The 25,436-nt window shown below is 41.1% G+C and overlaps 1 protein-coding gene across 4 annotated transcripts in view; it reads right to left on the minus strand.

Moving 5' to 3' along the window:
* The window catches only part of EVA1A (eva-1 homolog A, regulator of programmed cell death), a 58,746-nt gene that overhangs the window by 10,324 nt on the left and 22,986 nt on the right, over positions 1-25,436 (minus strand). The window contains exons 1-3 of one of the 4 annotated variants that reach the window (XM_054728243.1): positions 20,150-20,167; positions 19,554-19,687; positions 12,477-12,645 (exon numbers count right to left, since the gene is read on the minus strand). In XM_054728243.1, the coding sequence (XP_054584218.1) occupies positions 12,477-12,528 (52 nt within the window). In that variant the 5' untranslated portion in view covers positions 12,529-12,645; positions 19,554-19,687; positions 20,150-20,167. Of the gene's footprint in view, positions 1-12,476; positions 12,646-13,035; positions 13,093-19,553; positions 19,688-20,149; positions 20,168-25,436 lie in introns of those variants that run through there. The other 3 variants (XM_054728244.1, XM_054728242.1, XM_054728241.1) reach the window with 3 other exon arrangements.

Below are 25,436 nucleotides of genomic sequence, written 5' to 3' on the forward strand. Positions count from 1 at the left end.
TTGGAACTGCCGTGATCCGTGAATGAGGAGGGGGGTCTTCTGAGCTGCTAACAGAAGTGACCTCTTGAAAGCAACTCATTTTAATCTGACGAGGAGGGTCAGACTAAGAATTTTCAAAGGAGTGCAGGCTCCTTAGTCTGGGGCACAGACCCACGGTCCGCACACCTGGGCTCTTTCCGACTCTGATTGCTAAGCCCAATACAGAGGTAAACCCAGGTGGAAACCCTGAAAGACTGCAGGGGGAAGGTGTTTTTTCGGAACCTGGGGCCAGAGCTGCGTGTGACCATCAGAGAGGCAGCTCTGAGGCGCACACCTCTACAAACCGGTAGTGAGTGCCATAGAAGGGGGAAAAAAGAAAAAGAAAAAAGAGCTAGAGAGGCCCGGAAGTCAATTCAGAAACACTGCCACCCAGGGGCTGAAACGCTAATTGTCTCTGGTGTAATCAAAAATAAATATGAGAAATTAAGACAGGGCTGGCTTAAAAAGCAGGACTGGCTTCCAACACTGAGGAGCCCTGGAATGAAGCTGAACTGAAATACCGCCCAGACTGGGAAAAAGGCGTACCAAACAGAATAATAGAGGAAGTGAATGACAGCCGCTACTGCACATTTTAGTCTTCCTATTTTTTAATTTTCAATTCTTTTTTCAATTTTTTAATTTTTTTATTCTCATATTTTTTTATTTTCATTTTTTGCATCTTTTACTTAAGAAACTAATATTTTTTTCTTTTTCCTCACTTGATTTTCACCTTTTTAATTATTACATTTTTATTTTCAATCAGCACTATTATTACTATTATTTTACTTTTTTTTCTTTTTACTGTCATTAGATTTTCCCTTTCTTTTATTTTTGGATTAGTGTCCTACATTCGATTTGCATCTTTCCCTTACAATCGCTTTACCCTATCTCAAAGCTAAAATTATGCCATCACTCTCCTCCTAACCTTTCCCCTTTTGGTCCCCAGGTTATCTTAACCCTTTCTGGCTTTAGATTTTCCCTACTTTTTCAGTTTACTCCCTGCTAAAACTTCACCCTACTTATATATCTAATTCCCAACCCCCTGCTCCAAATCCATACAAACCTCTCTCTACGCTACCTTTAAAAAATTATTTTTCTCTCGGGCCTTTTGTTGTTGTTTGCTTGAATGTTGATTAGATTGAATTTTTATGCTTTTTTATGAGATTGTTTTGATTATTCTTTTTGTTGGTTTGGTTGGTTCTTTTGTTTGCTTTGTTTTTGTTTGTTTTTTACTTTTGTTTTCCCTTGCCTCACTTGATATTAGCTGCTGTTGCAGTTTGTATTAATCTCCAGGCTCGTGTTGCTGGAATTTGCTGGGAATAGTGGTTGTTCTAGTGGAGTTTACTCCCCATATATATAGTTTGTTCCCCTTTTCTCTCTTAGTATCATTCTTGTCTCTCTTACTTTTTTTTTCTTTTCTTTTTCTTTTCTGTTTTTTCTTTTCTTTCTTTCTGCTCTTTTCCCAAGTTTAGATTCACACTCTTTGTTGTTTTTTTTTTTTCTTCGTTGTTGTTCTTTCTTTTTACTCTCCCTCTTCCACTCCTATTCCCTAATTTGTCTTTCTCTGGTGGTTACCTTTATTGGAGGTTATTAATATCGTGAATACAATTCTGTTCAGTGCCTTGTCTGTTGTGCCTGGTTGTGTTGTATTTTATACCTTTAAATCAACGCCAGAGAGAGAAATCTATATAACCAGACATCCAGAGAAGAGAGACCATGGGGAGACAAAGAAACAGCCCAAACAGGAAAGAGAAGCAGGCATCACCAGAAAAGGAAGTAAACGATTTAGAGGCAAACAACCTATCAGAGAAAGAATTCAGAGAAATGGTCATAAAGTGGCTGAAAAGGATGGAAGACAAATTCGACAATATGAGTAAGAACCAAGAAGAAATGAAGAAGAACCAAGAAGAAATGAAAAATGACATCGCTGCTGTAAAGAACTCAATAGAAAGCATCAAGAGTAGACTAGATGAAGCAGAGGACCGCATAAGTGAGCTAGAAGACAAGATGGAAAAAAATACCCAATTACAACAGCTTCTAGAAACAAAAATTAGAAAGATTGAGGAGAGCGTAAGGGAACTTCGGGACAATACAAAACAAAACAACATCAGGATAATAGGGGTGCCAGAAGGAAAGGAAACTGAGCAAGGAATAGAAAACCTGTTTGAAGAAATAATAACAGAAAACTTCCCTGATATAGGGAAGAAAAAACCCACACAAATCCAAGAAGCTCACAGAGTTCCAAGCAAAATGAACCCCAAAAGACCGACGCCAAGGCACATTATAGTTAAGTTGGCAAACACCAACGACAAAGTAAGAATCTTACAAGCGGCCAGAGAGAGACAGACAGTTACATACAAAGGAACCCCCATCAGACTAGCAACTGATTTCTCAACAGAAACTCATCAGGCCAGAAGGGAATGGAATGAAATATACCAAGTCATGCAAAGGAAGGGTCTAAATCCAAGAATACTGTACCCAGCAAGGCTATAAATCAAAATTGAAGGTGAAATCAGGAGCTTCAGAGACAAAAAAGGACTAAGGGAGTTTATCACCACCAAACCAGCAATGAAAGAAATGCTAAAGGGTCTGCTGTAAAAAAAAAAAAAAAAAGAAAGAAAGAAATAGGAAGCAAAGAAGGTACACAGGGGTATAGAATGAAAATGGCGTCAAATAAGTACCTATCAATAATAACTTTAAATGTAAATGGATTGAATGCCCCAATCAAAAGACACAGGGTAACAGACTGGATAAGAAAACAAAACCCAGATATCTGCTGTCTACAGGAAACCCACCTCAAAAAAAAGGATGCATACAGACTGAGAGTAAAGGGATGGAAAAAGGTTTTCCAGGCAAATGGAAATGAAAAAAAAGCTGGGGTTGCAATACTTATATCTGACAAATTAGATCTCAAAGTGAAGGACATAACAAGAGATAATGAAGGCCACTTCATAATACTTAAGGGAGAAATCCAACAAGAAGAAATAACTCTGGTAAACATATATGCACCCAATACAGGAGCACCAAGATACATTAAAAAACTCCTGGAAGATATCAAAGGAGAGATTGACAGTAATACAATCATAGTAGGAGACTTCAATACCCCACTATCACCATTGGACAAATCCTCTAAACAAAAAATCAGCAAAGAAACATCAATCCTAAATGACTCACTAGAACAGATGGAATTAATCGACATCTTCAGAACATTTCACCCCAAAGCCACAGAATATACATTCTTCTCAAGTGCACATGGGTCATTTTCAAAGATAGACCATATGTTAGGACATAGGCAAAGTCTCTCCAAATTCAAGAAGATAGAAATCATATCAAGTATCTTCTCAGATCACAGTGGCATAAAACTGGAAATCAACTACAATAAAAACAACCCAAAGAAATCAAACACTTGGAGACTAAACAGCATGTTATTAAACCATGACTGGGTTACCAAAGACATCAAGGAAGAAATAAAAAACATCATGGCAACAAACGACAATGAAAACACAACAATCCAAAATCTATGGGACACAATGAAAGCAGTCCTGAGAGGGAAGTTCATAGCTCTACAAGCCTACTTCAAAAAACAAGAAACAATGGTAATAAATTACCTAACCCAACAACTCAAAGAGTTAGAGAGAGAGCAACAAGATAAGCCCAGTGTAAGCAGAAGGAAAGAAATAATAAAGATCAGAGCGGAGATAAACGACATAGAGACCAAAGAAACAATACAAAAGATCAACAAAACCAAGAGCTGGTTCTTTGAAAGGATAAACAAGATTGATGGACCTCTAGCCAGGCTCACCAAGAAGCAAAGAGAGAGGACCCAAATAAACAAAATCAGAAATGAAAGAGGTGAAATAACAACAGACCCCGACGAAATACAAAGGATTGTTACAAAATACTACGAACAACTCTATTCCAACAAACTGGACAACCTAGAGGAAATCGACATATTCCTAGAAAAATACAACCTTCCAAAACTCAATCAGGAAGATTCTAAACAGCTCAACATGCCAGTAACTATGGAAGAAATTGAAGCAGTCATCAAAAAGCTTCCGGCAAACAAAAGCCCGGGGCCAGATGGCTTCACAGGAGAGTTTTATCAAACTTTCAAGGAAGAACTAAAACCTATCCTCCTCAGACTATTCCAAAAAATTCAAGAGGAAGGAACACTTCCAGGCTCCTTCTATGAAGCCAGCATCACCCTAATACCAAAACCAGATAAAGACAACTCAATGAAAGAGAATTACAGGCCAATATCCCTCATGAACATTGATGCCAAAATCCTCAACAAAATTCTAGCAAATCGGCTCCAGCAGTACATCAGAAAGATCATACACCATGACCAAGTAGGATTTATTCCAGGAATGCAAGGATGGTACAATATCTGCAAATCAATAAACGTGATACATCACATAAACAAATTGAGAGATAAAAATCACATAGTCATATCAATAGATGCAGAAAAAGCATTTGACAAAATCCAACACCCTTTCTTGATAAAAACTCTCAACAAGGTGGGAATAGAAGGCTCATACCTCAACATAATAAAAGCTATTTATGATAAACCCACAGCAAACATCATACTCAATGGGCAAAAACTAAAACCATTTCCCCTAAGAACAGGAACAAGACAGGGATGCCCACTCTCACCACTCCTGTTTGACATAGTACTGGAAGTATTAGCTATCGCAATTAGGCAAGAAGAAGAAATAAGAGGCATCCAAATTGGAAAAGAAGAAGTGAAGCTGTCCTTATTTGCAGATGACATGATATTGTACATAAAAAACCCAAAAGATTCCATCAAAAAACTAATAGACTTAATAAATGAATTCGGCAATGTAGCGGGATACAAAATTAACGCCAAGAAATCTATGGCTTTTCTATACACCAATAATGAACTTACAGAAAGAGAGACTAAAAAAGCAATCCCATTTACCATCGCACCAAAAAAATTAAGATACCTAGGAATAAACTTAACTAAGGAGGTAAAAGACCTATACGCAGAAAACTACAGGACACTGAAAAAAGAGATAGAGGAAGATGTAAACAGATGGAAGAACATACCATGTTCCTGGATTGGTAGAATCAACATCATTAAAATGTCCATACTACCCAAAGCAATCTACAGATTCAATGCACTCCCCATCAAAATACCAACAGCATATTTCACAGACCTAGAAAGAACTCTCCAAAAATTCATCTGGAATAAAAAAAGACCCCGAATAGCCTCAGCAATCCTCAGAAAGAAGAATAAAGTAGGTGGGATCTCAATACCTGATTTCAAGCTGTATTACAAAGCCACTGTTCTCAAAACAGCCTGGTACTGGCACAAGAACAGACATATTGATCAATGGAACAGAATAGAGAACCCAGATATCGATCCAAACCACTATGCTCAATTAATATTTGACAAAGGAGGCATGAACATACAATGGAGTCAAGACAGTCTCTTCAATAAATGGTGTTGGGAAAACTGGACAGATACATGCAAAAAAATGAAACTAGATCACCAACTTACACCATACACAAAAATAAATTCAAAATGGATACAGGACTTAAACATAAGACGGGAAACCATAAAAATACTAGAGGAATCCACAGGCAACAAAATCTCAGACATATGCCACAAGAACTTCTTCACTGACACTGCCCCTAGGGCAATGGAAGCTAAAGAGAAAATTAACAAATGGGACTACATCAAAATAAAAAGCTTTTTTACAGCAAAAGAAACCATCAACAAAACAACAAGAAAGCCCACTGCATGGGAAAACATATTTGCAAATGCTATCACTGATAAAGGTTTAATCTCCAACATCTACAGGCAGCTTATGCAACTCAATAAGAGGAAGATAAATGATCCAATAAAAAAATGGGCAACAGACCTAAACAGAATATTTTCAAAAGAAGACAGAAGGAAGGCCAAGAGACACATGAAAACATGTTCAAAGTCACTTATTATCCGAGAAATGCAAATCAAAACAACAATGAGGTACCATCTCACACCTGTCAGAATGGCTATCATCAACAAATCAACAAACAACAAGTGTTGGCGAGGATGCGGAGAAAAAGGAACCCTCGTGCACTGCTGGTGGGAATGCAGACTGGTGCAGCCACTGTGGAGAACAGTATGGAGTTTCCTCAAAAAACTGAAAATGGATCTCCCATTTGACCCAGTAATCCCACTCCTGGGAATATATCCGAAGAAACTAGAAACACCAATCAGAAAGGATATATGCACCACTATGTTCATAGCAGCACAATTTACAATAGCTAAGATTTGGAAACAGCCTAGGTGCCCATCAGCAGATGACTGGATCGGAAAACTGTGGTACATCTACACAATGGAATACTATGCTGCCATAAAAAAGAAGGAATTCTCATCATTTGCAGCAACCTGGATGGAATTGGAGAACATTATGCTAAGTGAAATAAGCCAGTCAATGAAAGAAAAATACCACATGATCTCACTCATTTAGGGATAGTAAAGAACATTATAAAATGGTGAACAAAAAGATAGATACAGAGACAGTAAAGCATCAAACAGACTTTCAAAGTACAGGGGGAAAGTTTGGGAAAGGTGGGGGAGTTATGAAATCAAACGAAGGACTTGTATGCATGCATATAAGCATAAACAATGGACGCAAAACTCTGGGGGGGGAGGGCATGTGTGGGTGTGGGGTGGGGGGGGTAATAGTAAGATATGTACACATATAATACCTCAATAAAAATATTAAAAAAATAAAAAATAAAAAATAAAAAATAAAAAATTGGGCTCTCAAAAAAAAAAAAAAAAAAAAAAAAAAAGAAAGAAAAAGACCAACAACCAATAAAGGAAATGGACAGAAGACATGAATAGTTCACAGAATAATAAATATAAATGGTCCTTAAACATATGAAAAGGCGCTCACCTACAGCAGGGGATGGCACACTATGGCTCGCAAGCCAAACCTGGCCAGCTAGTTGCATTACTGGCACAGAGCCATGCACACTCATTTATGTTTTCTCTGGGCCTGCCTCAGGCTACATTGCAGAGTTGAATAGTTAGAACAGAGACCCTACAGCCTGCAAAGCTGAAAATCTTTACAATCTGACCCTTTACAGAAAAAGCTTGCTGACCCGTGACCTAGAAAAACAGAAATTAAATGACATTTGAATGTTATTTTTCTTCCATCAGACTGTTGAAAATTCATCAGTTTGAAAATACGATTGCAGGACCTTCTCATACTTCTTATAAAGAGTAAACTGATAAAACTCTTTAAATGACAATTTGGAAATATTTATCTTTTTTAAACTTTTATTTATTTTAGTTAATCTTCACTGGAGTATATTTTTTACATTGATTTTTTTAAATTAAATTTAAAAAAGTAATCATTCCATTTAAATTTTCCAACAACTTTATTAGAAGTTATTGTGGTTATTATTAACGAAATGATCACTTTCATTAGAAATTATTATAGTACGATCCCAAGGAGTAGCTTGCAAATTGTTGAAACAAGAAATGCTAACTCCTCTAATCCATGTGCTAAGATAGAGGGAAACAAAAAAATTGTGTATGGAGAACACAGATGGGCCCTTAAGCCAAAGTGGGGAGTGAAGGGAGAACATGACACTGAGAGAGTTCTGAAGACTGGGAGCGAGTTAGCCGGTCCAGGCCTGGAGGAAAGAATTCTTGGAAAAGAAAATGATTGTGCAAAAGCAAAGAGGCGAGGAAAGCTCTGGCAAATGGTTTAAAAGGACTAGAGTGAGGCCTTGGTCAGGGAGGGCTATAACTAAATAAGGGCATGGAAATGTCAAGGTCAGACACGAAAAGCTCTGGGAAGGCACAAAACAAACCGCACAGATTGGAGTACCTCAAACCACCCCCAAGCCTCTTCTCCCTGGCTTGCCTCTATGCTAGAGCATGTTCTTTCAGCTCCAGCACTATTGATATCTTTAACCAGTTAATTCTTTGGTGTAGGGAGTTGTTAAGTGTTTTGCTACCTGCTAGATATCAGTGGCAGCCACCCCTCCCCGCTCCAGTTGTGACAACCAAGAATGTTTCCAGATGTGGCCTAAAATCCCACCATAGGGCAAAATCACCCCTGATTATGAACCACTGGTTCGGATGTTAAAAAAGCAAAAATTCTCATTTTTCCTGCCTCTCTTGCAGCTAGAGATGGCCATGTGACACAGTTCCTGCCAATGAAATATGAGAGTAGATAGATGGAACATACTTCCTTTTACTGCCTTCTTTTGCTCTTGAATGAAGACAACAGCAACAGCAGCAGTCACTTTGCAACCATGAGATGACAAAGCATAAAAGAAAGGCCGTGAAAAGCACACTGAGGTTCACTCCTACATATTTGAGTCCATGGACTAATGCTAGCAAGCACCTACCTCCAGACTTCTTGTTTTGTGGGTAAGATAATGCCTGTGTGTTTAGGCCGCCAAGTTAAGGTTTTCTATTATATGTAGCTGAAAACAATTCTATAACTGTGAAATCATACCAAAGTTTTTTGGGTTTTATCCCAGAGATAGTGAAGATCCACTAAAGGTTTCTAAACAATAAAACGAATTGGATCATCACACCTACATTTTGAAAAGATCATTTTGCTACAAAATACAATCTATAAAGCAAGATTGGAGGCAGGTGTCCTAGGGAATGCCATTATGGCCAGGCAGACAAAAACACGATGGGGATTGAACCATCTCAGTAGTGGTGAGAATAAAGTGGAGAGGACACATTCCAGAGACATTAAGAGGCAAAATGGACCAACCCTAAGCAATTGGATATAGGCAGTGAAGAAGATGTATCAAAGGCTAAAAAATTATATTTCTTGTGTAGGTAATGCCCTAGATGGTACACAAAAGAAGGAGCATGCTTAAAGAGAAGAACAATATTCCATTCTAGGCTAGTTTGAATTTCAAATGCTTATGGCACATCCAATTGGTAATGTAAAAGGCATTTAGATACACAATTTGAAAGTCAGAAGAGAGTAAGATAGCAGTAATTTTAAAAATATGTGTATGATAGAACTCAAAACTTTAAGTGACAATAAAATAATATCACTTATGACTTAAGTAGTATCAATGAAGTATAGAATACTTAAAATATAGCTAAGCAAAAGAAAATAAAAATACACAGATATTCACACAAACCCAGCATCCAGGTATAATTTACAGTAAAATGTGGTTACATATACATGTAAACACACACACATAAATGGTATTATACCTCAAATTTTGAATGACAACAGGCCTTATTCAGTTAACAACATATCATAAACATCTTTCTACTTCAGTTAATATTCACTCAATTTTCTGATATTTTTACTACTATAAACGGTTCTGAGATCAACTGTCCTCATAATAAAATTTTTGCCCATATCCCTAATTATTTCCTCAGGATAAGTTCTGAGATGTGGAATTGCTTGCTATATGGCATATGTGTTTTTAAGGCTTTTGACAGATGTTCCTAAATCAGTGATGGCGAACCTCTGACACGCGTGTCAGTGCCATTTCTGATGACACGCGGCCGCTGAGGCGGCCGCATGCTGAGGATGAAACATTTATGTTATTTAAACTATAAATATCGTGAAATAATGTTTTTTCCTCAAAGTGACACACTACCCGAGTTATGCTCAGTTTTTTTGGCGAAGTTTGACACACCAAGCTCAAAAGGTTGCCCATCACTGTCCTAAATCATTCTCTAGAGAGGTTATAGCAATTTACAATCCCATCAGCACTGCATACAAGTACTCACCTCCCCACACTTTCCCCCAAACAGAAGTTAAATACTTAATCACTCAAATCTTTGAGAAATTTGTAAAATAGAATGTTAATCTGATTGATGTTTTCCTTTTGCATTTGTTTAAGTGCTAGAATTTGAGCTGTTTGTGTTTTATCGGCCATTTGTATTTTTTCTTTGGTAGACTGCTGTTTCTTGTCCTTTGTCCCCTTTTCTTTTGGTATGTTTACCTCTTATTGATTTGTAAGAGCTCTTTATATGCTATAAACTTTAACCCTTTGCCAATGCTACCTTTCTTAGTTTGCATTTGCCATTTAATTTGAGGGTTTGTTTTGATCAGCAGATACTTAAAAGTATTGGAATGTTCATGGTTTGAATTGGCTATTGTGAAGAATGGGAACAGGATGTATCCAAAAGCAAACAGAGAGACTGAAGCCCTATTGGAAAGGCTCAGCTGAGGTTGGACACCATGCATTTCTAATGAGGTCAATCTGCAAAGCTGGACCAGCATTTGGTTATCTGAGTGCAGAGGGAGAAAGGGGAGAAAGTAAGATTCACGCAGAGTTTGTATTTGCTTGATTTAATCAGACCCTGCACTAAGAAGGGAGTTATGTGTATTAGCAAGTTTGTTGCTGAAATAATGGGTCACATGGGACAAGATAAGAGATAATGGATATGCTGGGAAGGGTCAGGGCTCCCCTGTAGTTGAAAGCCAGACACAGCAGAATGAGATCATGAGAGAGCTACAAGGTTAGGAAGTTTTCTACAATTTTCTTACTGAGATAAGCAAACTTTTCTTATTGCTTCTGCTCCATTTATTCTCTTTCTTCTTTTAAAACAACAATGTATTTGTATCTGTCACATTTACCTTCACATTTTACAGTTTCTTTGTTCCTTTCCTTTACAGTCAGACAGTGTTCCCCATCAAAATCAGAATCAATGTTCACCCATCACATCTATTGATTGGATTGAGCACATTATATTTCAGACACTCAACTTTCCATGGTCCTGCATCCTCTTTTTATCTTAGCCCCTACTTACTTAATAGAAGCATTGTCTTCCTGCATCTCAAGCAATATTTAATTCCAGAATATGGGGTGGGAAGGAGAAAAGTTGAAGAGAGAGCAAAACAGGGCCAAGCACCCTTTCAGTCTTAACAAGATCACAAGACACCCGGTAAACACCAAGCCATTCAATGAGTTACCACGCTCGATGGTCACAACTCAGGGTCATGCTGGCCAAAATGGAAGGCTGCCAGGAACCTCCTGTGCTGAGAAGAGTTCCAAAGTCCAGTACCCTGTTTGCTCTCACCAGAGATATTTTCTTGCAACAGCTGATTTGCAAGTGTCCTTTGAGGCCTTGAAAACTCCAGACCCTCTCTGACACACACTTCATTTCGGGGGTGTCTTCACTATAGAGTTGAGGGACCATATTCAATTGCTTGTAAAAACATGATACCAGAGTTTCAAACATCTCTTTTCCAGCCCCAGTGTCCTTTTCCCCAAGAATAACCTTGAAGCAAGAGCAAAGCTGGGATTCCTCTGATGGTGGGCGCCAGGAAAGGGAGACCTCAGGCACTGAGCTTCCTTCCTGAGGGAGGCAAGGAGCTGATTGAGGGCCCAGGTCTTTGCTGATCAGAGAAGGGAGAAGCCTAAACTTGAGGCACGTGCGGAGTACATGTTGCATCTTGTGAAACAGAAAGGGGCCAGCCCAGTATGCCCCGAGAAGCCCTCCTTTCTAAAATCAGGTTGCACGTCATCCAAGATCATCTCACAAAGAGAAGCCACGAGCTTCCCTTATCCTCAACCCTGGCTCCCAGTTTCCATTGTAAGTAGAAATGCCAGGCTTTGCGTCTGAACTCCGAAGTCCCCACATATCAACCCTGGTTAGAGAACTAGAAAGCAAAACCAGTCCTTGCCCAGAGGATACCAGTTGGAACTCCAGCCCCTTTCCTTCTATGCAACATCCAGAGACCGCAGGTGAAGCAAAACGAAGTAAAAACAAACCAGCAAACAATTAAAAACGCACTCAAGCAGTAGAAAATCCATTTGGTCATTCAAACCAGTAAGCATTTTCATGTATTTTTTCTAAATTTCAGCTTGATTCGGGTATATTTCCACGTATTTTTAAATGACTCCAGATGAAGAGCATCTGTTCCCAAGAAATGATCTTGAGGAGAAAGTCAGCCATCCTCCGAAAAAAGCACAACTTTGACCCAGGGGTGGGACAAATGGCAGACTCTCCCAGACCCACACACCTTCTGCCTCCGTGTCTCCCAGAAGGTTATGAAACACCTCACACAGCCCTGGAATGCAGGACACATGCGCACGCACACACACACATGCACACATGAACATGCACACACATGCACATGCACACTGGGTGGGGTTGAGAACCACTGCACAGAAATGGCCAGGCTGAGGATACTCCATCCAGGTCTTTCACATCAGAGTCAAATGCAAAAGATGCACACAATAGCCCCAAGCTACTTAATTCACTCTTTTAAGCCCAAAAGGAAACCAAACATTTTCAGCAAGATAAACTCTTGTCACCTCCCCATCTGTCCAATTAGAGAACGCCATACTTCACTCTCAAACCAGAGGACCTTTCATCTCAAAACTCAGCACAGCAGAGCCCTTCTGCTCCCATCGCACAGCATTTCTCTCCTGGATGCACCCTGCCCCAGCCCCAGGCCTCAGCCCTGGCCCAGCTGAGACCGGAGAACTACCTGAGACAAAGGAATAGGTGGCTAGGATGTTGCTGAGCAGAGCCATGTCCATGCGCTGGGCAGTCAGAGGCTCCGTGCTGCGGCGGAAGGGCAGCCTCCACGTGGCATCCAGAGGCGCCTCCCAGGGATGCTTCAGCTGGATCACTGTGGCTCCTCCCTCTCTTCTCTTCTGTTTGGGAACACAAAGTGAGTGGTGAGAACACGTTCCGCTTTCCTGAGGCTGTGCTCCAGGTAGCCTGGGCCCCAAACAAAGAGCTAGTCTCCTAAATGCCAGCCAGCCTCCCACCAGGCATCTAGGTCCTGTCCTCTTGGCTCTGGCGAGCTTCTTGGCTTTCCAGGAAGGAGCACCTCCTTCCATCTCTGTTTTTCCTGGCCTCTCTCCTTTCTCTTCCCCGTATCTTCCCAACTTTACATGTTTGCATTCCTCCCTCACCTTTTCTGGTACTTTTTACTGTATTCTCCCTGTTTGCCTTTGCCCACGGTCACTTTAATCACTGCCCTGCAACCCCACGCCCAGCTGGCTCTCCGCCTGGCTCTGCTCCCCCTGCTCCCACGGCACCTGTGTACTTTGATCAGCTTGCCTCATCCCACAGATCACCAAATGTGTGTCCTTGGCAATGAGTCGAGCTGGCTACTCCAGGCCTGCCGAAGTGGTTCCCACTCTAAAATGCCCCAAGAACTTGGGAGCTAGGGCCCGCCCACATTTTCATGATTCCACCTGTAGTGGGACGAGGCTATTTCAGATCCGTTCCCTCCTATCTCTCCTCATTCATTCGCCATAGAGCAAATCTCATCATTTCATTTCCGGGAGTTGTGCACCCGTCTCCTCCCTAGTCCTTCGGCCAACACCTACCTCCTGCTCAATCTAGCACCCACTCTCACCAACAGGGTCATCTTGATAATGTGTAAATCTGACCACTTCGCTGCACAGCCCAACCCTTTAACGAATCCCCATTACACTTAATACAACACATACCCACTTCCACAAAATCTGATCCTCACCTCAGCTCCCAATTCATCTCCTACCAGAGTCTACAGCTACACGCATATATACAGAGATACAAGCCTGCCTAATGCTCCAAAAATATCAGATTTTTTTAGTGCCCCAAATACATCAAGCCCTTTTATCTTTTTAAGCATTTGATTGTGCTCTTCCTTTGGCCTAAAATGCCCACCTCCCCTAACCTGTCTGGCAAATGTTTCCTTTAAGAGAGAATTCAAAAGTCCTATGGCAGTCCCCAAATCCCAATGACTTCTTTTGCAGAAATAGAAAAGTCCATACCAAAATTCACACGGAGTCTAAAGGAATTCCAAATAGACAAACAATATTGAAAAAGAACTAAGTTAAAAGCCTCACACTTCCTGATTTGAACGCTTATTTTCAAAGCTATAGTAATCAAAACAGTGTAGTACTAGTATAGACAGACATATGGTTCAATGGAATAGAAAAAAAAGCCCAGAAATAAACCCTTACATATGTGATCAAGGGACTTTCAACAATGTGCCAAGACCATTCAATAAGGAAAAAAGTCTTTTCAACAAATGGTGTTGAGAAAATTGGATATCCACATGCAAAAGAATAAAGTTGAACCTTAACCTTACCCCATACTTAAAAAATAACTAAAAATGTATCAAGAACCTAAACATAAGAACTGAAACTATAAACTCTTAGAAGAAAACAGCCTGGCCAGTGTGGCTCAGTGGTTGAGCACCGACCTATGAACCAGGAGGTCACAGTTCAATTTCCAGTCAGGACACATGCCCTGGTTGCAGGCTTGATCCCCAGTTTGGGGTGTGCAAAAGACAGCCAATCAATGATTCTCTCTTATCATTGATGTTTCTATCTCTCTCTCCCTTTCCCTTCCTCTCTGAAATCAATAAAAATTAAAAACAAAAACCATAGGGTGAAAGCTTCATGGCACTGAATTTGGCAAAAATATCTTAGATATGCAAGGCAAGAAAAGTAAAAATAGATATATTGGACTACATCAAAACAAAATTTCTGTACATCAAAGGACACAATTAACAGAGTGAAAAGTCTACCCATGGAATGAGAGAAAATATTTGCATACCATATATCTGATAAGGGGTTATTATCCAGATTATGTAAAGAATTACAACTCAATAACAACAAAAACAAACAACCTAATTTAAAGATGGGCAAAGAACTTGAATAGACATTTCTCCAATGGAGATATACAAATGATCAATAAGCACATGAAAAGATGCTTAACATCACTAATCAGTATAGAAATCCAAATCAAAACCACCTCACACCCATTAAAATAGCTACCTTCAAACAAACAACAACAAAAAACACACACAAACAAAGAAACAGAAAATAACAAGTGCTGGAGAGGATGTGAAGAAATGGGACCCCTTGTATTAGTTGGGGAAAGATTAAGTTGTGGAGGCACTATAGAAAACAGTATGGCAATTTCTCAAACAATAAAAGTAGAATTACCATGTGATCCAGCAATTCCACTTCAGGGCATATATCCAAAAGAACAGAAAACAGGATCTCAGATATTTGCGCACCAATTATTATGAAGCATTATTCATAGTAGCCTAAAGGTAGAATCAATCAAAGTGTCCAGCCATAGAAGAATGAATAAACCAAATGTGGTATATACAGACAATGGAATATTACTCATAGCCTTAAAAGGGAAGGAAATTCTCACAAAGGCTACAACATGGATGAACCCTAAGGACATTGTGCTAAGTGAAATAAACCAATCACAAAAGAATAAGTACTGTATGATTCCACTTATATAAAGTAGTACTTAAAATAATCAGATTCATAGAGATAAAAGTAGAATGGTGGTTGTCTGTGGTTAGGGTTAGAAGGGGATGGGAAGTTATTGTTTAATAGGTACAAAGTTTCAGTTTTGTAAGAAGAAAAGTCTTCTGGAGATGGATGGTGGTTGCACAACAATGTCAACGTACTTAATGTCACTGAACTATACACTTAAAAATGGTTAAGATGGTAAATTTTATGTCACATGTATTTTCCACAAATTTTAAAATTAATAAAAATAAGGTGTTGATGATGCACAACAGGAAATTTTGAACCTTAATTCATATAACGAATCCTGATATCAAATTTTGGTGTTAATAGGGATGGTAGCAGAATTATTTTGTAGTGATATTACAGTTGAAGACAATAACATTTTAATTTATATCAGACTATGAATATGGCTTAATTTTTAGAAAAAGACATTATCTCACATATCAAAAATTGGATAGTAAGTAATTAAAATCTATCACATTTATAGATTAATAGATAAAAAACATTGCATCAATAAATGCAAAAATGTGTTTGTGTAAAATTTAATAAAATTTCATAATTTAAAAGAAAGTCTACTGCAGTGAAGCTCCAAATCCTCCTGACTCTTTCTTTCTTTGCTATCAAAGTATTCAAATATTCTTCTAATAGTGCACCTATGGCATACTAATTAGAATGATCAGTGTATATGTCTGTCCCCAAGACTGGAGAGGCAACATGCAAATCCTTGTTACCCAAGCACCTAACTCAATGCTAATGAAAGGAGGTTCTAAGTAAATTCTGGCTGACTTGCTGGCTGAAAAACAGAAAGAACAATTAGGCCTGAGCTGTGTATGCTTAAGCCTCAGAGCATATTTCTGAGCAGGTCTGAGGGTGGGCTGCCTTGAACTCTAAAAGGATACTGGGGCTGACTGGCTGTGAGCGGGGTGCCAAGCAGAGCGCTTCCTCTGTCTATGAGAGGACCATGGCCATGTGCAAGATGGAAGCTTTAAGTGGCACAGAAATTCTTCCTGCCTCTCCTCATGCCCCAGGTGCTAACCGAGAGGCCTACAAGAGCCAGAGGCAAGAGGAAGAGGGAAAAGAAAGCAGGCCAAGGGTGAAGGAAAACAACCTCTGGGTGGTCCACCCTAAAGACAATCAGGACACGGTTGGCACAAGTCAGCCTAGAGTAGGGGTCAGGACATCTTTACTGTAGGGCCAGAGAGTAAGTATTTCAAGCTTTGAGGGCCATGGAATCTGTCTCAGCTACTCCACCTTGTCATTGTGGTACAAAAGCCACTGTAGACACTATGTAAATGAATAAGTACTGCTGTGTTCCAACAAAAATTTATTTTTGAAAAGAAGTGGACCCAATTTGGTCCATGGACCATAGTTTCCAGACCTCTGGACTGGTTCTTACTCCTTAAATACGGTTCAAGGACCAGCAGCATGGACACCACAGGAGAGCTTGTTAGATCTGCACAATCCTAGACACCACCCAAGACCCTCAGAGTCAAAATCTCATTTTACAAGATGCCCAGCAGAGTTTGCCCAGTAGATCTGTGATCCGCTTCAGCCTGAGCACTAAAATGCTATAACAGCACAGGCCCAGGTGGAGTTTCGCTTAGTGCCTCCGTTATAAATCTGATCGAGGGCAGGAGAGCACTCCTTGCTGGCCCTGCCATACAGTCCGTTCTCCAAGTGGCTCAGAGCACCTTAGTGAGGACACCAAGACCGAGGGCAGGTCTGGGCAGAGGAGATCCTGTTCGGGAGAGCTGCCAATGAGACAGGTCTACAGAAGTCAGAGAAGTGAAGAACCCCAAATGCTGTGCCTCGACCCTTCTCCCTGAGCCCTCCCTTAGGGGTGGTGGGACAGCTCCAGGTATCTCTGCACATTTTCCACTGGCGGTTTGCCCTCTATTTAAGCTCTGGCTGGTTTGGCTCAATGGATAGAGAATCGGCCTGCGGACTGAAGGGTCCCGGGTTCAATTCCCACCAAGGGCACATGCCTGGGTTCTGGGCTCGATCCCCAGTGGGTGGCATGCAAGAGGCAGCCAATCAATGATTCTTTCTCATCATTGATGTTTCTATCTCTCTCTCTCTCTCTCCCTTCTCTCTAAAATCAATAAAGTATTTAAAAAACAAACAAACAACAACAAAAACATTACCCCACCTCCTACTGTGATGGTTAATTTTATGAGTTAACTAGACTGGCCATAGGGCGTCCAGATCAAACATTATTTCTGGGTGTGTCTGTGAGGGTGTTTTCAGATGAGATTAGGATTTGAATCGATGGACTCACGAAAGTTGATGGCCCTCGCCAGCGTGTGGGCATCATCCAATCTGCTGAGGGCCGGCATAGATTCAAAGGTGGAGGAAGAGGGGATTTGCTCCTTGTTTCCTGCCTCACTGTTTGGGCTGAGACATCCCATCTCATCTCATCTTCTCTGGCCCTCAGATTGGGCTTTAGGCCATCAGCTCCCCTGGCTCACAGGCCTACGGACTCGGACTTGTCAGCCTCTGTGATTACATGAGCCACTTCCTCATAATAAATCTACAGATAGCCCTAGCTCAGTGGATAGAGCGTTGGCCTGCAGGCCAAAAGGTCCTGGGTTCAATTCTGGTCAAGGGCACGTGCAGGAGGCAACCAGTCGATGTGTCTCACATTGATGTTTCTCTCTCCCACTATCTCTAAAAATCAATGGAAAAATATCTTCGAGCGAGGATTAAAAAAAATAACTATAAAATATATATATATATACAAAATCTCCATCCCACTGGTTCTGTTTCTCTGGAGAACCCTAATTAATACACCTGCCAATATTAAAGGGGCATGGAGCGCTGATCCACCCCAAAGTGCAGTTTTGTGCTCTATTCCTCAAGGAAGCTCCTTGTCACTGGCTACAGCTCCTAGAACAGTGATTCTCAACTTTGGGCAGTTTGCCCCCTGCCCAGGGGACATTTGACAATGTCTGGAGACATGTTTGGTTGCCGCAATTGCAGTGAGGGCTGATGTGGCATCTAGTGGGTAGGGAGCAAGGACACTTCTAAACATCCTACAATGCACAATAGCTCCCCCACCCCCAACAAAGAACTATCTGGCCCAAGATATTAATATCTTGAGGTTAAGAAACCCTGTTCTAGAACAAACATCATTACTTCACCGACCAGTCTAAGTGCCCCTCAGTGTTTGTGAACCTCATGCACATCACCAATACAATCAGAAATGTGTCCGAGAGATGGGCTGCATGTCAGCTCCTGGCAGCCTTGATAAGGGCATCACAAATCCAAGCCCTGGGCCAGCAACTCAGTGTTCCCAGTGACCAGAGTGAACAGGCTCTGGGAGAACAACCCCCATTAACCAAGCCCTCAAGAGAACATAACATCAACCAATACCAGCTTATTCGTTCCCTAGAGGCCCAGTGCACGAATTCGTGCACAGGTGGGGTCTGGCCAGCCCGCCCTGATTGGGGCCGATCGGGCAGGGGCCAGCGATGGGGAGGGGGTCTACGGGCGGTTGGCTGGCAGGCTCTGCTCCCTGGTTGAACTCCCGGTAGAGGGGACAATTTGCATATTAGCCTTTTATTATATAGGATAACTGGAGAGCCACCTGCCGCAAGATCTAGATCAGGTCCTCCTCTGGGCAATGTGACCCTGGGGATTATCTTGGTGAGGGCAAAATTAGGACTAAGGACCTATAGATTTCCAAAGCTGGGGCTTTCTTCTTCTAGTGACGACCCCTTGGTTAATCTTACACTATTCTAGGGGAAAATCAGGTCTAGAGAAAACTCTAGGGAGAGTGACCCAGCATCACAGCACGCTCTCATCGGACAGAGCCTACCAATTCTTGTAAGTCTTCCCTTCCAACAGCTTCCTTTCATCTGTGACCCAAAGCTCCTTCGCCTAATTGCTGACAAACTGCAACATGATTGAAAAGAGATGGCTCCTGTCCATGACTCACATCTCAGAATTTTGCCTTCCTGAACACATGCTGGTCTCCTTGATGAAGTTAACAACCCATCCTATGGGTACTGCCTTCTAGACTGAATGGCTAATTGTATGCATTGTATGCTATCTCTCACTGGCTTTCCTGTTCAAGGTAACCTCATTTCCAGTGCTGCAAATCCATCTTCTCTGGAACCCATTTACATCGAGTGTAATCACTGAATGTATAAAATGAAATGTACCTCGTGATGATACAGTTCATCTTAAATTGCAGTATCAACAGTGAGCACCCCTGGTATGTAAGCCCCCATGCAGAGGACTATCTTATTACATCATAGTGTGCAGAGGCTGGTAAAAAATCTCATTACCCCTTAGCTCCCTGGGGAGAGGTGTGCTGTCAGGAACAGAAGAATCTCTGGTAAGAACAGTTCATCTCTGGTGACATTAGTATCCAGCAGTACAGGTCCCGAAACTTGGTTGGCCCCAGTTGGCTTATCGGGCTCTGAAAGAAAACAGAAATGGCACAACAACCATCAGAGAGCATCACACGCCCAGGTGGTCACAGCACGCGTTAGAGCTGGTGTCATCACGAACCACTGAGCAGAGTGCCTTGGCGATGTTTGTCTGGATCCCTCTAGAGATGGAATACCATCCCCTGAGAGGGCAAAGCCCCCTGCCAATTAAATCTGGAATTTGAACCAGACAGCCAGAGAAACCGACCTCCCAAGGCCATAGCAGAGAGGAAAGCAACGGGTAGAAGATCAAAGACACACGCTTCCTCTTCCCTCCTGTCAGCCAAAACCCACAAAACCGCTAGAGTGGGATGTGTCCACATGGGCCCTCGTCAGTGAAGTCTGAGGCCAGCCTCTCTGAAACAGGAAGGGAGGGGACTCGGTTCCCAGATAGCAATGCCCAGATGGGCTGTGAAATGAAGTCTCATGAAGTCTGTGTGGGCATGAGAAACCTGGAAACGCCGACGTGTGGATTCCCGCAGCCTGTGCCTGTCATCCAGAAGTCTCAGGGCCTCTGCTCACCCAGCAAGGGGAGCCAGTGGGGCCTCTGGGAGGCCTGGGTCCCACCCAGACACACTCATTCATTTGTCGTCACTGCTTCCTGCTGACTCCCACAGCATCCGACTGCTGATGGTTTGTTTGCGTCTTTATAGGTACTTAACCCCGCTGCCTCTGCCTCACAAGGACCTGTGGCACCTTCCTATCTCCACGTCACCGGTGAAGAAATGAAGGAAGGAAACTGGCAGCTCAGCCCTGGTAGTTCTTTGGAGACGCGTGCACCAACGTGTGGAAGCAGCTCTCTGAGCCGTGCTCACCCTCCACCCCACACTAAGGAAAACCGCCCTCAGGACTGACCCCAGCGTGGCCACACAGAGCCTGAGATGCAAGGGCTTCAGTGGAAAATGGCTCCCACAGCACAGGATGGAAAAAGGATACACGTGGCCCCCAACGGTGCAGAGGGAAACCCGATTTTCTCTGCGGGACTGACAAACACCTGTGGATGCTACATCCAACATGCTGGCCCGCCAGCTGCTCGGCTCCCTTGGCTCGGCCAACCTTCCCCCCAGCCGATTGCAGCAAACCATTTCCAGGGACATATCCTGGACCATGTCGTCACCTGCAAAGTGCTGACTCTGGAATTGGGGTTGTGAACTCCTTCAGGACAGAGACTGTGTTTTTGTTCATCGCTAAGTTCCCAGAGTCCCCACAGTAAGTGCCCAGAGCTGGCGTTGAGTGACCGTTGATGAATGAATGACTCACACTTAGAAATCCCACTCTCCAACCAGAACCTCCCATCCTTCTGCCTTTCACTCCTGGAATCAAAGTAAACATGCTCCCAATTTGTCTGAGATCTCTGGCTCCTTATACTCTCCAGCTCAGCCAGGATACAAGTCTCATCCTACAGTCACTTTTCTCTGCACAGCCTGGCTACTGTAACTACAGCACACTCAGCTCTTACCAGGACCTTTCTGCTGCCTTTCCCCCACCCAGAGCCTAAGCACAGGACCCTTCCAGCCCTCATTGCCCACTTTACTGCCCACAGGCTGAGTGCTTCTGAAAAAAAAAAATCATTCTTATTAGCATCATTGCAAACGTTTGGCTTATATCCTCAGTGAGGCCCTTGTGTGGCTAGGAAACTCTACATGTCCCTGGCATGGCACTTTCTCATTTTCAAGAGGAAATGTACCAAACCTCTACCTCTTTCTTCCAGTCCTCTTCTCTGATGTGCCCCATCTTCCCAGAGAAAATCGGGGCCAACCTCCATGAATTGTAACTTCCCCCTGTTCCATCTGATCCTGACCTTTCTCCCTCCCATCTCTAAGGGAGATTTTACCTGTGCTTTTAATCAAATAATTTCCTCCTTCTTCCTATAAGATTCCATTCCATCAATGATTTATCTTTCTTTCACCTTCCCTTTATTGACTGATCTCCATCTCTCTCTATAGTGGCAGGCAGACAGATAGAAAGATAGATAGATGATAGATGATAGATAGATAGATAGATAGATAATAGATAAGAGAAAGAGAAAAGAGATTTTATATATCTATATCTATATCTATATCTATATCTATATCTATATCTATATCTATATCTATATCTATAAATTGCCTCAAACTTTGTCTCTCCCTTCCTTCTCCTCTTGTCCCCTTCTCTCTGTATATGTGAAATACATATACAGAGAGGAGTATATATGCATAAACATGCAGAAAATGGGGAAAAAACAAACAAATAAAACACATGGAATTCTCAGCAAGGAAATAAAAAGAAATCCCAATAAAGAAATAGGAGACATTTTTAAAAATTAAAATTTTAGAATTAAAAAGTATAATAACCAAAATAAAAATTAGTAAATGGACTCAAATAGCAGAATGGAAGGGACAATGGAAAGAATTGGTAAGCTGGAAGATAGAACAATAGAACTTATTCAATGGGGCAACAAAGTGAAAACAGACCAAAAAAAAGATCTAACATTCAGATCCCCAGAAGAGAAGTAGAAAATAGGCAGAACTGAAAAATCAATAAAAGAAATAATGGTTGTAAATTACCCAAATTTGACAAGAGACATAAACCTACAGATTCAAGAAGCTGAGCAAATTCCAAACAAGCTAATTAAACTCCTGAAAATAAAAAACAAAGAAGAAAAATCTTGAAAGCAACCTGAGGAAAATGATGTCTTAGCTATAGATCAGAGAGAGATCAGAAAGAAGTAAAACTGTCTCTATTTGCAGATGACAGGGTGGTCTACATAGAACATCCCAAGGAATCTGCCAAAACAAAAACAAACCAAAAAGCCCTAATAAGTAAATTCAGTAAGGTCACAAGAGAGACAATCAAAACATACAAAAATCAAATTTACTTCTGTATACTAGCAAGGAACATGTGGACAGTGAAATTTAAAGTATAATACCATTTACAATTGCTCAAAAAATGAAATACAGCCGATCGATGTTTCTCTCTCACATCAATGTTTCTCTTCCTCCTCCCCCTCTTTGTAAAAATCAATAAACATATCCTCAGGTGAGGACAAAGAAAGGAAAAAAAAAACTTAGATCCTATGTAATAAAAGGGTAATATGCAAATCAACTGATCGGTGGAACAACCGGTGGCTATGACACACACTGACCACCAGGGGGCAGATGCTCAATGCAAGAGTTGCCCCCTGGTGGTCAGTGTGCTCCCACAGTGGGAGCACGGCTCAGCCAGAAGCCAGGCTCATAGCTGGTGAGCACAGCGGCAGTCGGACATCCCCCAAGGGCACAGGCCTGGCTGAGGGATCCTCCCACCCCCTCCAGTACACGAATTTTGTGCACCGGGCCTCTAGTATAACAAAACATGTACAGAACTTGAATACTGAAAACAATGCTGTGGAAATAAAATATATAAACAAATGAAGGGACATACCATGGCCACAGACTGAAAGACTCAACATAATAAAGATGCTATTCTCCCCAAATTGTTAAACAGGTATAACGCTATCTCTGTTAAAAAACACCAGCAAGATTTTTTTGTAGCTATAGGTAAGATTATGCTAAAATTTATATTAAAATGCAAAGGAACTAGTTTGAAAAAGAATAAAGTGGGAGAAGTTAGTCCACTCAAGTTCAAGACTTACCACCCAACTATATTAATCAAGACTGTGTGTTATTGCAGAGAGATAGACACATAGATCAATGGAACAGAGCAGAGAACCCAGACGTAGGCCCACACAACTACGCCCAACTGATATTTGACAAAGGTGCAAAAGCAATTCAATAGAGGAAAGACAGCCCTTTCAACAAATGGTGCTGGAGCATCCATAGGCAAAAAAGTAAGCCTCAATCTAAGTCTCACACCTTATATGAAATTAACTCAGAATGGACCAAAATGTATAATTTAAAACTATGGAACTTTGGGGAAAAAATAGGAGAAAACGTTTGGGACCTAGGGCTAGATAAAGAATTCGTAGACTTGACACCAAAAATCACAATCCAAAACAGGAAAAATTGATAATTTGGACTTCATGAAAATTAAAAACATTTAATCTGTGTTAAGAGGATGAAAAAGACAAGCTATAGAGTGGGGGGAAATGTAGGTTTATAATTGTGAGTACACAAAACACAGAGTTAATAAAACTATTCTGAGCATCATAACCTGCATGTCTTTTTCCATACGAATGACTGTCTACTTTTGTCCATTTCTATTTGCAAATCATACCTACTAAAGGGAACAGTATCTAAAATATATAAAGAGCCTTCAAAACTCAACAGGAAAAGAGTGAAAAACCCATTTAGAACAGGGACAAAGTCATGAAGAAACAGTTCACAGAAGAAGATATACAGCTAGCAAATAAGCACATGACAATATATTCAACATCATTAGTCACTAGGAAAATGCAAATTATAACCACAATGAGATACCACTACATACCTATCAAAATGGCTAAACTAAAAACTAACACCTCCAAATATTGACAAGGATGTGGAGAAACCGTATCATCCATACATTGCTGGTGGAAATGTAAAAAAAACCCAGCTACTCTGGAAAAGTTTGGCATTTTGTAAAAAAACAAAACAAAGCAAACAAAAAAACTAGACATAGATTATCATGCAACCTAGCAATTGCATTTTGGGGATTTGTCCCAGAGGAATGAAGATTTATGTCCACATAAAACCCACACAGACATTTATAACAGCTTTATTTGTAATAGCCCCAAACTGGAAACAACTCAAACTTCCTTCAACGGGTGAATATTCAAATAAACTGTGGTACATCCACACCATGGTACACTACTCAGCAAGAAAAAAGGGAACATACATTTAACACATGCAACAGCATGAATGAATCTCTAGAAAATTATGCTGAGTGAAAAAACTCAATCCCAGAAGGTCGCGTATTGTATGAGTTCATTTATATAACAGTCTTGAAATGTCAAAATTATAGAAATGGGAACAAATGAGTGGTTTCTAATTTGGTAACAAATGAGGAGTTAAGGAAAGAGTGGGATTAGAAGGGAAGGTAGTGTATCTATAAAAAGGCAACCGAGAGATCTTTGTGATGAAGGAAGTGTTCTATATCTTGACTCTATCAAGGTCAAATCACAGTTGTAATATTGTACTATAATTTTGCAAGATGTTACTATTAGGGAAACTGGTTAAATGGAACACAGGATCTCTATACGGACTCTTGTAAATGCATGTAACTCTGAAATGATCTCCCCCCACCAAAAAGAAGTCTAATTAAAAACAAGTGTGCATGATCTCCAGAGTCATCCGGAATCATAACCTTCGCATTGAAGTTTAAAAAGCATTCATCTAGAATACTCAACCAGGATGTTAGGGGAAACTCAAAATTCATTTTCATGAGGAGCAGTTGAAGGGAAGAGAACATTTCATCTTGGGAAATCTTTGACATTATGAAAGTTTTCTTTTTCCAGACTCTGAAGGGATTAAACCGGAGAGATTACGCTTGGTTTGTGTGGCACCTGGAGACGGAGAGGCTGATGTGGGGGAAAGGGCACACGCTTCAGCATTGATCAGGCCTGAGCTTACCCCCAAGTGCCGCTATTTCCTATTTTAAGACTGGGCCAGTCAGTTAACACTGACCCTCTGTTTTCTTGTCAGAAAAACCAGGCTTATGATTTCTATCTCAATCCATCAATCAGCGGCTAAGCAGGGAAACAGAAACTGCGCCAAGTACTTGCAAAAGAAGGAATGTGGTGCAGGGAACTGATTGCAGTGATAAAGATGGAAATACATGTCG

The sequence above is a fragment of the Eptesicus fuscus genome, chromosome 16 (assembly GCF_027574615.1).
Source record: "Eptesicus fuscus isolate TK198812 chromosome 16, DD_ASM_mEF_20220401, whole genome shotgun sequence".
Lineage (NCBI taxonomy): Eukaryota > Metazoa > Chordata > Mammalia > Chiroptera > Vespertilionidae > Eptesicus > Eptesicus fuscus.